A 17,057-nucleotide genomic window follows, 5' to 3' on the forward strand; every position below is an offset into this window, starting at 1 on the left:
TAACAATAGCATCATATGAACTGTCAAGACCAGCGAGAAGACAGTGTCGAAACTCCTTGTCGGTGACTGTGGTATTAGTAGCAGCAAGATTATCCACCAAATTTCGAGCATAATTAATACATTCTCTCATGGTTTTAGACCCTTTCTGAAGAGTACGGAGCTCACAATGAAGATGGTGAATTTGAGCATCAGATTTAGAGGCATATTGAGCTTCAAGAGAGTCCCAGATTGCTTTTGAAGTTGTAAGACGATGAACATGACGAAAAACAGCCGGTGTAAGAGAAGAGAACAACCAACTTACTAGTATTTTATCTTGTTTTATCCAAGAGAGAAACTCCGGTGTAGGGATTGCACCATCAACAGGAGATGCTGGACAAGGTGTTGTGCCAGTAATATGACCATCGAGATCGTAACCTTGGAGATACGGTAGGAACTGAGAGCGCCACAACGAGTAATTGGTTTCATCCAATTTGACGGTGATGATGTGATGAGGTTGGGAAAATTGTACTGACGACATAACAGAAGATTGTAGAGAAGAGATACTTGAGTTGATAACAGCGGAAGTAGTTGATGACAGAGTTGAGGATATGGTTGAAGATTCAATTGACATGATGTAGGATTGAAGGTGGTTGATGAAACTAGGGTTAAAAGGACCTAAACCTAGTTGATACCAAGCTAGAACTAAGTTAGGGTTTTGATTAAGTTTAAGAAGACACAGACAGAGATAAGAAGACGTAGACAAAGATAGAACTAACTGAAGAAGACTTTCTTTGATTGAATTCGTACATACACTTTCATAGGAGATACAAGATATTTATACAGAGAGTTCCTTGAACTTCAAGACAGATAACTTTCTAACTAAAACAGGTTTCCTAAATTACAATTTCTGTAACCAACAAGGTATCGTGTGTCACTTGACACACGTACTAGATGATGAGTTAACATGGAGAACCAAAACTTGACAAAACATCAAAATTTATTTCGTAATTATACAGTTCAAACAAAATTGTAGTTAGGACGTCAATTTCGTTTTAAACATGTGAATTATTGAACCTCTCAATTTAGTACGATTTACTCGGTAAATCCAAAATCTCAGATCTAAACTCCTAGTAATGTGTATGTTATTATACTCAATAAAATGAATTTTGTGTATAAAAGGAGGACTCATTAGTCATAGACATACTTAACTGTAAGTTGCAGAGAGAACTTACACAAACACAAGTACTAGTAGTATCGGCAACAGCTTTGTTTTGTGGCTGCCTCTCCAACTGAGCTAGCTTTTAGATAAATGGTTTGCAATATTCTTCTTGTATTTTGAGTACATTTTAATTATTCAAAGATATATATATATAGTACTTGTCATAGAGAAACATCAGCTAATTTGCTTAGATTCGTCTCATCGTCAGGAAGAGAGCCGGTCGATTGCAGATACTGTAGATTACAAAGGATCTCCGGTCGATAAATCTAAAACCGGTGGTTGGGTACCAGCTGCTTTGATCCTTGGTTTGTTCCCGTTTCATTATTTTTCTTAATTGGTACAAACTATCATATACATCTATTTATTGGTCTAAGTTCGATTCATGAATGAATATATACTGGTTCACAAAAGAATATACATGCAGTTTTCCATCATAGTCCATCTAAGCCGTAAATCTTGCTAGGAATGTTGATTTATTTCGAAAATGATGAGCCCTGCACGAAAATTATATCAAGATGACAACCTTAACTGATGATACAGTAATGGTGTAAACATTTTGAGTCAAACATAGGAGTAAGTGAGGGTCAAATAAAGGAGATGACAACCTTAAAAAATGAAAGGATAGCATATCGGGGTTAGCATATCGGGGTTGTCCTCATTCCAAGATCTAAGATTCCCATGGCAGATATAACATGGGTCGACGCTTATTAATATTAATATATCGCAATAAGATTAAGAATTCATATTTAACTCTAAACCTCAAATAACTGAAAGTATAGACTATAGAGTCAATGAATTATGATTTTGAGAAGATCATCACTGATTATGATTGTATTAATAATGTTACGTGTTTATTTTGGTGATAAATACTGTCAATTTTTTTTGATAAGAACTGAAATATGCGAGAGGTTAACGACCATGGGTATAGCAGTAAACCTTGTAACATATTTAGGAGGGACGATGCATCTCCCAAGTGCTACATCTGCAAATATCGTCACCGATTTTCTGGGAACGTCGTTTCTCCTTTGTTTACTAGGAGGTTTCCTTGCGGATTCATACTTACGCAGATACAGAACTATTTTGATTTTCGCTCTTATCCAAGGACTGGTAAGTCTTAATTATACTGCACGTACGTACCTAGATTTCTAGCTTCAGCTTCAGCCCCAGTACTGCATATAGTTGCAACAACAATGAATGACGATAGTTTTTTTTCTTCAGGGTACTGCCGTATTATCCATATCGACAAAATTGCCGCAGTTACGTCCACCACCATGTAATAACACCATAAGCCCTGAAAAATGTGAAAAGGCCAATGGATATCAAATGGGAGTTCTATATCTTTCACTGTATCTGATTGCACTTGGCACTGGAGGACTTAAATCGTGCGTATCAGGATTTGGAACCGATCAGTTCGACGAGAAGGATGAGAAGGAGAAAGTCCAAATGGATCACTTCTTTCAACGACTATTCTTTTTTGTTAGCTTAGGTACACTAACGGCTGTCACGGTTTTAGTCTATATACAAGATGAAGTAGGTCGAAGTTGGGCTTATGGTATCTGTACAGTTTCAATTCTTATCGCCGTCTCTATATTTGTATCGGGGACTAAGAGGTATAGGTACAAGAAAATCACTGGGAGTCCTGCTGTTCAGATATTTCAAGTCATTGCGGCTTCTGTAAAGAAAAGGAAACTTGAATTTCCTTCTAGTATCGAGTTAGCGTACGAGGATTCATCTGAGGATCGGAGACTTCAGCGCACGGATCAGTTTCGGTATGTGACCTCAAGCCACAAGGGTTTTACTAGAAGTACGCACTTGTACTAACGTTTACGTTTTGATTTACAGTTTCTTGGACAAAGCTTCAATTATTGCTGGAGACAACGAAAAACCTAAGCATTTGCCACCAAACCCCTGGCGGTTATGTTCAGTGACAAAAGTGGAGGAAGTGAAAATGATGATCAGATTGCTGCCGATTTGGGCGACAACAATATTTTTCTGGACAACATATGGGCAGATGATGACGTTCTCTGTTGAGAAAGCTGCAACCATGCATAGGTCCATCGGGAATTTCCAGATTCCAGCAGGCTCTCTTACTGTCATCTTTGTAGCCGCGATTTTGATAACTATAGCAGTCTATGACCAGCTGGTGATGCCACTTTGGAAAAAGTGGAAAGGAACTCAAGGTATTACACACACACACAGAACTTGGTCTCCTATATAACTTGGTCATGACATGGTTGAGCTTTATTTGAAACAGGATTTACAGATTTACAGAGAATTGGTTTAGGGCTTATGCTATCGACACTGGGAATGGCATTTGCAGCTATCTTTGAGGTTAAGCGTTTATCAGTCGCCAAGCATGCTGGTGATCATGTCTCCGCTAAGTCGACCCTGCCAGCAAGCGCTTTCATCTTGATACCACAGTTCGTCTTTGTTGGTTCCGGAGAAGCATTCATTTACACAGGTCAGCTTGATTTCTTCATAACCCGGTCGCCCAAAGGGATGAAGAGTATAAGCACAGGACTCTTCCTAACAACTCTATCACTCGGCTTCTTTGGTAGTAGTTTCCTAGTCTCAGTTTTAAAGAAAATAACTGGCCGAAATGGTGGATGGTTAGCTGATAACATCAATGATGCAAGGCTTGACTGCTTTTACGGGCTTTTGGCTGTGTTAAGCTTCATCAACTTTGGATTGTTTATCTGGAGTGCAGTTTGGTACAAAAGAAATGAACCTAGTAAGAATTCTTCCGTGGAAATGGAACGCATTAAAACTGTTGGCACAGCGGAAATCAGAAGTGAACACAGGTATGTTTTGGAGCAACTTTAATCTTTGTTATTGAAATTGTTGCTTGATTACAACACTAACAGCAAGCCAATTTATAGGCACTTACAAAGGAACCGAAAAGACTAGGTATTAAAACTCCAATACATTATTCCATTAACAGAAAGATTAAGAGTTTTGTAACTCCTGTACATTATTCCATTAACAGAAAGATTAAGAGTTTTGTAACTCCTGTGGAAGATCAATCTAGAATATAACCTAAGGATTAGATGATTCTAGATCAAACTCTTGGACTACCTGAAACAGTGGATTCAAGTTACTAATCTTTTTAACACTCCCCCTTAATTTGAAATCTTCATACAGCTTCTGAAAAAGTTGAACTTTTTAGTTGGAAGAGCTTTAGTAAAGATGTCAGCAACTTGCAAATTTGTATTGCAAAACTCTAGCTCCACTTCATTGCTTTTGACTAAGTCTAGAATGAAATGATGTCACAACTCTATGTGTTTAGACTTGCTATGAAAAACTGGATTTATTGTCATTGAGATTGTTGACATGTTGTCGCAGTAGATGGTGGTTGCTGACTCTTGTTGTTGTTGGAGATCATCCAAAACTTTCTGTAGCCAAATTGCTTCACAAGCTGCACTTGTTGCAGCAATATACTCAGCTTCAGCGGATGATAATGCCACTGTATTCTGCTTCTTTGATGACCACGTAATCACTTTAGAACCAAGAGAAAAAACATAGCCAGAAGTACTTTTTCGATCATCAATTGAACCTGCCCAGTCACTATCGGTATATCCGACAAGACTATTATCTTCTTCCTTCGAGTAGTTGAGACAAAAATTCTTAGTACGTTTGACGTACCTTAGAACTCTTTTTGCAGCAGTATAATGAATTTTGTTGGGGTCATGCATGAATCTAGATAACACTCCTACTGAATGAACAATATCAGGCCTTGTGTTTGTGAGATAAATGAGTGAACCGACCAGGCTTCGAGAGAGAGATGCATCTGCCTTTTGCGCTCCATCATCTTTTGAGAACTTTTCATTCAAAGCCATGGGTGTTGCAACTGGTTTGCAATCACTCATACTGAACTTCCTCAACAAATCGGTAGCATACTTCTCTTGTGATAGTGTTATACGATATTGTGACTGATTCACTTGAATGCCAAGGAAGTACTTCATTAGGCCCAAGTCAGTCATTTCAAACCTCTTGATCATGGATTTTTTGAACTCCTCCACCATTTCTAAATTGGTACTTGCACAGATTAAGTCATCCACATAAATGCAGACAATAAGAAGCTCATTATTACTTCTTTTCTTGATGTAGAGAGATGGTTCACTGGGGCATTTTGAAAAACCATTTTCCAGAAAATATTTATCAATCATGGTATTCCAAGCACGTGGTGCCTGTTTAAGACCGTGGAGTGCTTTCGAAGTCGATAAACTTTTCCCTCCTTTCCTTTCTGAATATACCCCTGCGGTTACTCTACGTACACTTCTTCTTCGATTTCACCATTGAGAAACGCTGATTTGACGTCGAGTTGGTGAACTGTCATGTCGAACTGAGCCGCTAAAGCGAGAATTACTCGGACTGTTTCCATCCTTGCAACAGGTGCAAACGTCTCGTTGAAGTCGATTCCAGGCTTCTGAGAATAACCTTTCGCCACCAAACGAGCTTTGTGTTTTAGAACTGAACCATCTTCATTAAACTTGGTTTTGTAAACCCATTTTAACCCAACAACATCCTTACAATCAGGCTTGTCAACAAGATCCCAAGTTCTGTTCTTGGAAATCATTTTTATCTCTTCATCCATTGCACTTCGCCACTTTTCATCTTTACTAGCAACTTCAAAACTTTCAGGTTCAAATGCAGCAAATACAACATCACAAGCATCATAGATTTCTTGTAAAGGTCGCATCTTTTTAAGAACACTTGAATCAGGAGATGATTCAATTTCTTGAGATGGTTGTCTTACTGGACTTGCTGGTGGAGTATGCGGGGTATTTGGTATGGTGCCAGATTCACCATTTTCTTGTTCTTCTTCAAAAAATTGAGGAGAGCTGATGTCACTGCCACTTTCCCACTTCCAAGATGTTAGTTCATCAAAAATAACATCCCTTGAAGTAACCAATTCATTAGTCACCGGATGAAATAATCGATAACCTTTAGATTTTTCACTACAGCCAACGAAAATATATTTTTCACCTTTTGTATCAAACTTTTCTCTTTTTTTGTGATGGAATGTGTGCATAGGAAACACATACGAATACTTTGAAAGAGTTTACCTCCGGCTTTCTACGATGCCATGCTTCATAAGGAGTTTTGTTCAAAACGGCTTTTGTTGGTGATCGATTAAGAATGTGAACAGCGGTATTGACAGCTTCTGCCCAGAACTTGTTGGGAAGTCCCTTTGCTTTGAGCATACTTCGTGCCATCTCTACAATTGTGCGATTCTTCCGCTCAGCTACTCCGTTTTGCTGTGGAGTATACCTTACCGTCAGCTCTCTTTTGATGCCGTTCTCGGTGCAGTACTTGGCAAATTCATTTGATGTGAACTCGCCTCCATTATCAGTACGAAAAACTTTCTAAGTGATGATCACTTTGCTTCTCCACCAAAGCTTTGAACTGTTGGAACTTGGAAAATGCTTCGGATTTGTGTTCAAGAAAATATATCCACATCAACCTGCTAAAATCATCAACAAAAAGAAGAAAATATCTTTTTCCGTTAAATGATGGGATTTTGGTCGGACCAAAAATATCTGCATGAACAAGTTCAAGTGTCTTTCTTGCTCTCCATGAAGTCATAACAAAAGGAAGTCGATGAACCTTCCCGTACATGCAGCCTTCACAAACTTGCTTGTTGTTGTTAAAAGAAGGAAGACCAATCACCATATTTTTCTTTTTGAGAAGATTGTGTGAGCCATAATTAAGATGACCATACCTCATGTGCCAAAGTACAGTTTCATCAACATTTTCAGCACTCAAGGAATAATTTTCGTTTGGTGCCATAATAAGAGGAAACACCTTGTTTGATGCCATTTTCACAGTAGCCACTAGCCTCCGTTGTCGCCTACTTGCATCAAAGATTTGACACTCTCCATTTTCAAAATTCACAACATAACCTCTTTGTATGAGTTGCCCCACACTTAGAAGGTTTTGAGAAAGACCAGGAACATACAAGACATCATGGATTAATTTCTGTCATACTTTAGATGATACAAAAATAACACCTTTTCCTTCGGCTTTGTGTAGTTTTCCATCTCCTAGTTTAACATGATAGTTAATATTTTCATCCAAACTAACAAAACAAGTTTTGTCTCCAGTCATATGGTTACTACAGCCACTATCCAAATACCAAATTTCTGGTGATTCGGATGTTTCTCGGTTTTCTGGTATTTCTTGGTGTGAATTAAAGCATGAAAAGAATAAACTTTCAAAAGTATTATCCTTTTCGGAGAAATTTGCTTCATTGTCTTGCTTAGACCAACAATCTTTCTCCATATGGCTTAATTTCTTACATATGGTGCACTTGTATCGACAATTTTCACTTTCATGGCCAGATTTCTTACATACATTACAGTAAGGTTTTGAATTGTCGTACCTTGAGGTGTTATGAAAAATACCTCTTCCCCGTCCATGGTATGATTTTCCTCCACGGTTGAAATTTTTCTTTCCATTAGAGTGAAAAATGCTTTTGTTGTGAGATCGATTTCCATTTTCACCATGGTTGTTGTTGTCTTTGATGTGCAACTTGGACTGAAATGCTTGCTCTATCGGCTTTTCGACGTATCTACTTATCCGTTGTTCATGAGCCTCAAGGGAACCCATAAGCTCATACATTGAAAGTGTGGAGATGTCCTTTGATTCCTCAATTGCAGCAACAACATGCTCAAACTTAGATGGTAAACTTCTTAAGAGTTTCTCAACAATTTTCTTCTCTGTTATTGTATCCCCAAAAGCTTGAATCTGATTTATAATGGTTGAAGCTCTCGAGAAAAATACTTGAATTGTTTCGCTTTCTTTCATCAACAAAGTATTAAAATCTCTCCACAAGGATTGAAGTTTTATGGAAATAATTTTCTTTGAGCCATGGAAAGCTTTCTGTAGAATTTCCCATGCTTCTTTTGCATTTGTGGCGTTTGAAATTCTGGGCAAGATGTGTCTACTTAACCCTTGCTGAATGAAACGTAATGCTCTTGCATCTTTCTTTATGCTTTCCTTGTGATCTTTTAGTTGTGCTGGATTAAGTGTTGCAATCGCTTCCGCATCTGGAGCATCATATCCATCTTCTACAAATTCCCAAAGATCTTGTGAGATGAATAAGGTTTTCATTTGAAGACTCCATAAATCGCAACTTTCACCTTCAAAAACGGGTATCGGGTTTTGAGAGTAATTGAAAAGATTTGAATTAGAACTTGAAGCCATATCAGGAGGCTCTTGATACCAAATTTGTTGGCACAGCGGAAAACAGAAGTGAACACAGGTATGTTTTGGAGCAACTTTAATCTTTGTTATTGAAATTGTTGCTTGATTACAACGCTAACAACAAGCCAATTTATAGACACTCACAAAGGAACTGAAAAGACTAGGTATTAAAACTCCACTATATTATTCCATTAACAGAATTAAGAGTTTTGTAACTCCTGTGGAAGATCAATCTAGAATATAACCTAAGGATTAGATGATTCTAGATCAAACTCTTGGACTACCTGAAACAGTGGATTCAAATTACTAATCTTTTTAACAAAAACTAACTCCTGCAGTCAAGCAAAGTGATGCAGATTTTGGAATAGGTTTTACATAGCGTGTTCGTTTCCTTGTTATTGCTCATGTAATTCATCATTTGATTTATGAGAACCTTTCTGCCTGAATAAAGCTTTGGTGCCCGAAAAGCACTCTCTGTAAAACCACTGAACAAAATGTAGTGGACTGTATTTCACGAGGAACGCTTTCATGCCTGCATTGCATTGTCAAAAAACATTGCAGATATATTAGCCTAGGGAAACCACAAAAAATAGTTGATGCTATCAACGAGTAACTTGATTTGTTCGTAATCAACAACAAGGTGGTCGTGCCGGAGTGGTTATCGGGCATGACTAGAAATCATGTGGGCTTTGCCCGCGCAGGTTCGAATCCTGCCGACCACGCTTTTTTTTTTTTTTTTTTTTTTTTTTTTTTTTTTTTTGCAATTCTAATTTGATCTTGGAAGAACCAATCTTCGGATTAGGAAATATTTTCTTATGCAAAAACAAAGTAAATTCTAAAGGATTTGCTAGCTATGCGGATAAGGGTTTACATTACAACAGTACCAGTACTCTTATTCTTCTTCATATGTTCCCTCGCGGTAAGACCAGACCCATTTAAACTATACAGTTGTAGCACTGGGATGAATCACATGGCAGTTGCTGAGTGAACATGGTCTAAATAAGGTGGTACAAAAGACACTAACAAAGATATCGAATATATGGTTATTCTCCAATGGAATAACTTTGATCGAACATGGTTGATATCCTTTGTCTTCATGCCGTATACCCACATACATGTGCAAAGATCTATAAGAAAATATTGACAACATCTGTCTCTTGAAAAGTACATGAACACTCCGGGAATCCAAGATTGATTGACCAAAAGTTGCACTCCATGACAATAAGGATTTCAGAAGTTTTTTGTAATGGAACATCTGACAGTACTTGAGATTAGGACGCAGCTTCTGTTTCATCACAGGTTTCTACTGTTGCTCTTGTTTGAAAATAAATAATCTCAAAGTTGGTCCTTCGATTTGCATGGCAGCTAGATATTGGTACAGCCCAGGCAAATTAATATCTCCTATTAGTAATGTTTCACATTTCAAAATTTAAATCTCAAATTTTACTTTCTTGATGATGGGAAATTAAATGTATTGGAGAATGTAAGCAGTGGAGAGTTTTACTATGGGTTTCTTCAGGTACTTTCCAGAAGATCACAGTACTTATGCTCCCAGTAGTGGAAGCCTTAATCTGATCAACTTGTACTCTGAACGATGCGTGTTGCTTAAATGGCTGGTCTGGTGGACACTACTTATGATTATATTTTGTATACCTCCATCGACTGAAAGGAACGTGACCTAAGTTTTTGCTGGTACAAAACTTTACATTTGTGTAAGGTGAAAAATATGTATTTTCACCGATCTTTTAGGATTAAGAAAATGACTATAGGGGACCAAATTTCACTAACCATGAGATAAAATTAAAGTGGGTGTTGATTAAAACATGGGTACTCTGGCCTGGAAGTGTCGGTGTACACACACGAGTCTCTCTGTGGGTGAGTTATGTCTGCGTGACAATGAAAGTTCGAAACACTTGTCAATCAAGTGTTGCTTCACAAAGCTAGTCTGGCCATGAAATGTTGCCTTAATCCAGAGGTAGCAGGTCAAGAAGTGTAGCAAACAGTTGAAAGAAAAGAACTCTCAACAAATACTTTTGCAAACATACTTGAAAGATATTGATCTCTCCATGATTAAGGCAAAAAAAAGTCGATTGATTGGCATAATTGCAACATTCTAGAAGAGTGGAGGGCCGGGATTCTTATAATCATTCAAGCTAAAATATTAAAAAAGGATTAATAAAGTGCAAGTGATTAGCCACGTATATAATATGGATTGGAGTTTCAGACCCACCCCAGTCCCATTGATAGAAGATCAAAAATATCGTAACAACTTCTCTAAACTAATTAAGTGTTGTAATTGTTGTCGATCATTGTTTTCTTATTTATGTGGTTTGGACTCTTTGGAGTCCATTAAAACCTTGGCTAATTCTCATAAAAACTAATAAAAAAAATAAAGAATACTTAATTTTATAATTTATGCACACTTTCTAATAAATGTTTACGTGATATTTTAATTTCAATTTTTTTTTTTATTCATTTCTGAGAGAACAATAGGGACGACATCCTTTTTCATTCCAGTAGGACCTTTTCAAGTTCATTCCTTCATTTAAAAATGGCTAGGATTTTGCACTGTTGATTTATAAATGCTCAACGTGGTTGTCTAATCATCCTCGTAAAAATCAATCTTAGTCCCACGTCCATGATGAAAGTCGCCTTCAAATGGAACTTACAAAGCTTATTAATTTGCATGAGTAATTTTCAACTTCCTATGATTAACTATTTCATCGATATCTCGGTTAGCTGACTCAGTCGTAGGGTATACATTGCATAGTCGAAATTATGGGTCTTCAAGATAAGTATTAACTGTTTGTTTTGTTCCCTTTTTTATCGTTTATAGAAAACTTTGTATTGAAATCTTAAACTTACCGATTTAAGAAATTAATCATAATTAATACTACATCATTCCACAAATACCCTTGAATGTAAAATATTTTCTTTGTTATATTTTCGGTTAACCATGCATGAGATCTTACAGCTTATGCCTTTCTTTAATCCCTTTTCATCCTCTCTTCTCGGGTGACGGTTATTATGGAACTGCCATTAAAAATCCAAATGAGAAAAATCAAATCAGCTATTGCCTATGGGTTTTCTGGGTTCAGTTGGTTAAAATATTTTCTTAAACTTCTACGGCTGTGTACTTAGGCTAACTCCTATGGGCTAGATATTTAGCTGTTAAATTGACCGTCCACGTCAGATTGGACAATCTTCTAACTCCTATGGGATGGACAATCTAACCGCGAAACGCCTAACAATTCGACGTTAAACGCCTAACAATATAGCGTTTCCGGAACGCCGAACCAAGCGTCGTACCGTAGGCAACTTTGATGCTAACTAACGTGCCCAAAATCAGCCACCTGTACTAAAGTTTATACGGTTCTATCGGAAGAGACGAAGATTGGCTTGGTCTTACTCCGGACCTACTCAAGACCACTGAAGTTTTGTGCACATGCGTTTATCTTTTCTCGTTCACTGCATCAAGTTGCCTGATGGTCGGGCCTGGTATCACAGCTCTTTATATAAACGCCCAATGGCTCGGCACTGATTCCAGGGAATATTCGGAAAACGCCGTTCTGTTTAGCGTTTGGACCATTTTTTGAGCGCCGAACGGTTCAGCGTTTCAATCTCACTGATAGTCGGACTGTGAGCACCTGGTAGGAGAGAGAACTATGAACTATCACTGTTAACTTTTTTCCAACACTTATTTTTTAATTTGCAATACTTTTTGGCCAATCTAGCACTCCAATGTATTCCATAGGGCTTAGTCTTAGGAGTGGTAAATGAAGAACATAACAAATATATGTGCTCTGGTGTTCAATGGGGTAGAAAATATGGGTTCTGTTGATAACCATGGAAAGATTAAGAAACAAAATTCCACCTTAACGTTGACCACCCAAAAAAATTTACCCCATGATTGTTAAAACCCTATAGACGAAAATCATAGATTTTATTCAAAAATCAAAGATCTATCCCTATCTTAGATAAAACCCTAAGAAAAGTTAATGAATTACTAACTGTGTATCTTTTTCATCTCCAGACGAAATAGATCATCTCTAATTCTGTATAGACGAAATCAAAGACACCGATTAGGTTAATTGTAAATAGTAAAAAAAACAATTGTGTCTGAGGGGTTTTTGAGCGTCTCATAATCCATCGAATTATTTTGAAATAGTGTGATCGGATTACACTTTACATCATCGTAAAAATGGAGAAGAAGAATAAAAAAGGAAGGAAGAAAAGCAGGATACGAGAGAGAAGATAGTGAAAAGCAGGATACGAGAGAGAAGATAGTGATTGTTTTTATCGCCGTTGTTTTTCTTCATTAATAAAGTCTAAGGGTAATAGTGGAAAACAATCTTAATTACAGAAAAATTTTAATGAGCTATTATTTGACGAATTGATTTCAATTTCCAACATAACTAAAGGTCCATGATATCCATGTTAACTTGTATACATGTGTACAAGTTAACAGGACCCCAAAATTATTTATCACAAATTGTCCACATTTGTACCGAGAACAAGTTTAGACACGTGGACGACTAACGTTCTATAACAACGTTGGTCTGGTTTGACTAAAACGAATAGTCAATAAAAATACCTGGCGTTTTTAGGGGCCACTCGAAAGGATTTAGGGGCCAACAATAAAATAAAAAAGGTCACCCAAAGGGAAAATGTAGCCAGCCCTTATCTCGTGTAATTCGTAATGGCGAAATTACCCTTATATATTCGGAGGATATGATAACATTGTTATCCTCCGATTGCAATCGGAATCCAAAATATTTCCCAGACTTCCGATTGTAGTCGGTGCAGTATTAGAATGATTTGTGTTTCATTTTTTCCATTTCTTTTTCATTTTTGAGTTGTTAGAGTTATAGAGAAGAAGGTGAAGGCTGCTATAATCGGAAGGGAATACAACTTAACAACCTACCGATTATAAGGAGCCACAGATCGAACCCTTGCCATATTCCATATGTTTTGAGTGTACACAGCCAGCCATAACCACTTGGTTCGTGTTTTGGATGCAGCGTTAATCGGGAGTTAAATATATTACAAAACCTACCGATTATAAGTTGCCCCCCAAATTCAAATTTTGAAAGCTACCATAATCGGTAGATATGCTAAATACAATACCTAGCGATTATTGGTTTCTCCACATTCAACTTTCGTCAAATTACCCGTTGGAGTTTTTGGGAAAAACAAAAAGAGTCGTTGGACCCTAAACCTATATGAAGAAACTCATATCTATCACCCCAATTGCACCAAACTCTTTCCTCTCTTCAGTTTTAATTTTCATAACAAAAAACATGGATATTGCTTTTGCCGAAGAAGAAGATTGTGCTATTTATAGAGCGTGGGTTGTGGTAACTGCTCATGATCGTGTTCACAAGCTCCACAAATCGGAATCCGAAGAGCAGATATGGAACCGTATCTTAATGGTATTTGAGGCCTTAGATGGTAATCGAATTCGAAGATCATCCAATGACATTAAGATGAGAAAGAATGCGCTCGATAAGGAGATTTACAAACTTGAAGATGAGGAACGGTTTGTTAGGAACGCTTTTCCTTGGTGGACGTATGAAAAACGAGTAAGTATCTCTGTAACTCCAACTCACATTAACAAAAGTTAGTACTAACTTTTTACTCATTCTTAATTTCAGAGAAATCTTGCGGATCGCCGGTATGTGGACCTCTACGGGAAACGATTTGAACATGAAGGATGCTACAAAATCAAGAGGGACAATTTCTATGGTCACTGGAAGTTATGATCTGTTTTAATACTTTTATGGTCAATTAGGAATATGGATTTAGGTGCTTTTGACGAAATTGTAAGGTTAAGGCCGTTTGAACTTTATGTAATGGATGTAATCGGAGTATTATTAATATAAAAACTAGCCGATTATACGAAATCGGTAGATTATTTTGTTAAACAACCTACCGATTGTAATATTCGGAGGATAATATTTTTGTAAAGTTCCGAATGTACGATGGCCCAAAAATCAGAATTTGGAAAAACTTATACTTTTCAAATTTTGTCTTTGAAATAATCAGAAGTTAAATTAGTTACCAAAACGTCCGAATATGGGCTGTCTAACCTTCAATATTGGCCCTTGGAACCACCTGGAGCCATGGCGTGGTTTTGTTTTGAATTTGTAATATTCGGAGGATAATATTTTTGTAAAGTTCCGAATGTACGATGGCCCAAAAATCAGAATTTGGAAAAACTTATACTTTTCAAATTTTGTCTTTGAAATAATCGGAAGTTAAATTAGTTACCAAAACGTCCGAATATGGGCTGTCTAACCTTCAATATTGGCCCTTGGAACCACCTGGAGCCATGGCGTGGTTTGTTTTGAACTTGTAATATTCGGAGGATAATATTTTTGTAAAGTTCCGAATGTACGATGGCCCAAAAATCAGAATTTGGAAAAACTTATACTTTTCAAATTTTGTCTTTGAAATAATCGGAAGTTAAATTAGTTACCAAAACGTCCGAATATGGGCTGTCTAACCTTCAATATTGGCCCTTGGAACCACCTGGAGCCATGGCGTGGTTTTATTTGAACTTGTAATATTCGGAGGATAATATTTTTGTAAAGTTCCGAATGTACGATGGCCCAAAAATCAGAATTTGGAAAAACTTATACTTTTCAAATTTTGTCTTTGAAATAATCAGAAGTTAAATTAGTTACCAAAACATCCGAATATGGGTTGTCTAACCTTCAATATTGGCCCTTGGAACCACCTGGATCCATGGCGTGGTTTGTTTTGAACTTGTAATATTCGGAGGATAATATTTTTGTAAATTTCCGAATGTACGATGGCCCAAAAATCAGAATTTGGAAAAACTTATACTTTTCAAATTTTGTCTTTGAAATAATCGGAAGTTAAATTAGTTACCAAAACTTCCGAATATACCACACAAATCATTGTCATTTGAACTTGTCTAACTTAGTTACCCAAACAAATTTCCGAATGTACAACAAAAATCATTGTCATTTATCTTCTCTTCTTTACTTTACGACCGTGACTACCTCCCAGTCCTGCACGACCACGGGTTTGAGCACCTTCAGTTGGAGCAGCTTCAGCGCTCGATGAAGCTCGAGTTCTTTTACCCGTCTTTGATACTGCCACCTTGGGCGGATGCCTCTTCGTTACTTTCTCCCCAAACTGGGCAGCATAATCTTCGTTATCCATATTATCAACTAGATCTCTAGCCTCTTTGATCTTCTCAGCTGGCATGGGATCTCCGCTCTTCAGGCATGCAGTTAACATTTTGGAAACACGCTTGAACCTATTCACCTGTTTTTTATACGTAATGACAGAACATCAAACGGTAATTACCTAAGATTTATAGGAATAATATAAAATGAACAAAAATATAAGAACACGCACCAGTCTATCATAACCAGCTGGTTTGTCTTTGATGATACAATTATAACTTGAACCCGCCGCAGTAGTGTTGGATTTGATTTCACGGATAACCAAAGGATGTGATACCTTGTTATACCAACTCATATAGTCTGGAGAATTTTCATCACCTCGGGTGGTTCGTCTACCAGTGTCGATAATGAAGTCATTCCTCTTATCCCAGTTATCAAGAACAGTAGGTGGGTCTGTGTGAACAATCGTGAGATTTTCACCACTAGAAGAACACAACTCCAACTCCAATTTGTAGTAATCCCCCATTTTCTCCAGAGGTTGATGTTGTATATACCCGTGTTGTCGCATCACCCTAGAGGGGTTATACATCACATATCATGTGGGGTGCCACAATGGTCCAAAATAAAGGGACAAGTCCGACCGAACATTTATATGCCCACTGACTCGATCTTCCTTGTATGGATCAAAGCATACGTCCGAGGCCTTCAATTGGTCCAAAATCTCCCTTCTTCTTCAAGTGTTGAGGGACAAGATGTGATGCCTGTTGGAATACCCTTCTTCTTCAAGTGCTGAGGGACAAGATGTGATGCTTTCTTAGCAATATCCTTCTTTACACCATCTTTTCCTTTTTTGGCTTTTTGGGTACCACTTGGTTGTCCTTCTTCTTCTACTCTTGGCACTGGATCAACTGGTTCAATACTTGGTCCTGCACTTTGTTGAGCGGCTTGTTCAACACTTGGTTGCACCCCTTGTTCACTGCCTTGTTGTTCAACACTTGGTTGCACTCCTTGTTGACTGCTTTGTGCTTGTTCTCTTTGTTGAGCACTTGAATTATCTTTGGCACTCCTTTCCCTCCTAGCACTAGCTGTCACTTTCTTCCTCCCTTCTCGACTTTGTCTAAACAACAAAGAAAGGAACAATATTTACAAACTATACAATCGGAAGACAAAGTATGGAAATATAACCCGAATGTACACATTCGGACGTATGAAGACACATATTGTTCTCGAATACAAAACAATCGAAAGCTAACTAAACATATTTTCAACCGAATATGCATCAATTGGAGTTCGAAAGCTGTAAATTTTTCATCCTACACAATCGGAAGACAAAGTGCACATCTATAACCCGAATGTACAAATTCGGAAGTAAGAAGACACATATTTTTTCCGAATGAAAAACAATCGGAATATAACTAAACATGTTTACAGCCGAATATTCATCAACTGGAGTTCAGAAACTCTAAAATTTTATCCTATACAATCAGAGGTATAAA

General features: G+C 37.4%; 2 protein-coding genes and 1 non-coding gene across 3 annotated transcripts; 2 read left to right on the plus strand and 1 right to left on the minus strand.

Moving 5' to 3' along the window:
• The first annotated feature begins 1,157 nt into the window (after window positions 1-1,157).
• Window positions 1,158-4,061, plus strand: LOC113340826 (protein NRT1/ PTR FAMILY 6.2-like). The gene is made up of 6 exons (XM_026585888.1): window positions 1,158-1,291; window positions 1,407-1,507; window positions 2,089-2,305; window positions 2,417-2,967; window positions 3,041-3,378; window positions 3,453-4,061. Exons 1-6 carry the CDS (start codon window positions 1,289-1,291, stop codon window positions 4,019-4,021), a joined length of 1,779 nt encoding a protein of 592 aa, XP_026441673.1. The 5' UTR covers window positions 1,158-1,288; the 3' UTR covers window positions 4,022-4,061.
• A 3,119-nt stretch (window positions 4,062-7,180) lies between these two features.
• On the minus strand, window positions 7,181-8,404 carry LOC113340955. Its single transcript, XM_026586001.1, has one exon. The coding sequence runs from the start codon at window positions 8,402-8,404 to the stop codon at window positions 7,181-7,183; it is 1,224 nt and encodes a 407-aa protein (XP_026441786.1).
• Window positions 8,405-9,044: 640 nt separating this feature from the next.
• TRNAS-AGA lies at window positions 9,045-9,126 on the plus strand. Its single transcript has one exon. It is a non-coding gene; the product is annotated as a tRNA-Ser (tRNA).
• The last annotated feature ends 7,931 nt before the right edge of the window (window positions 9,127-17,057 follow it).

The sequence above is a fragment of the Papaver somniferum genome, unplaced genomic scaffold (assembly GCF_003573695.1).
Source record: "Papaver somniferum cultivar HN1 unplaced genomic scaffold, ASM357369v1 unplaced-scaffold_24, whole genome shotgun sequence".
NCBI classification, from domain to species: domain Eukaryota; kingdom Viridiplantae; phylum Streptophyta; class Magnoliopsida; order Ranunculales; family Papaveraceae; genus Papaver; species Papaver somniferum.

Excerpts from the sequence above, each read along its gene's own strand:
- LOC113340826 (XM_026585888.1), top strand. Across the intron at positions 1,508-2,088 it reads GCTGCTTTGATCCTTGGTTT|AACTGAAATATGCGAGAGGT; the intron begins GTTCCCGTTTCA and ends TTTTTTGATAAG. Across the intron at positions 2,968-3,040 it reads CAGCGCACGGATCAGTTTCG|TTTCTTGGACAAAGCTTCAA; the intron begins GTATGTGACCTC and ends TTTGATTTACAG.
- LOC113340955 (XM_026586001.1), bottom strand. The coding sequence starts at position 8,404 with ATGGCTTCAAGTTCTAATTCAAATCTTTTCAATTACTCTCAAAACCCG.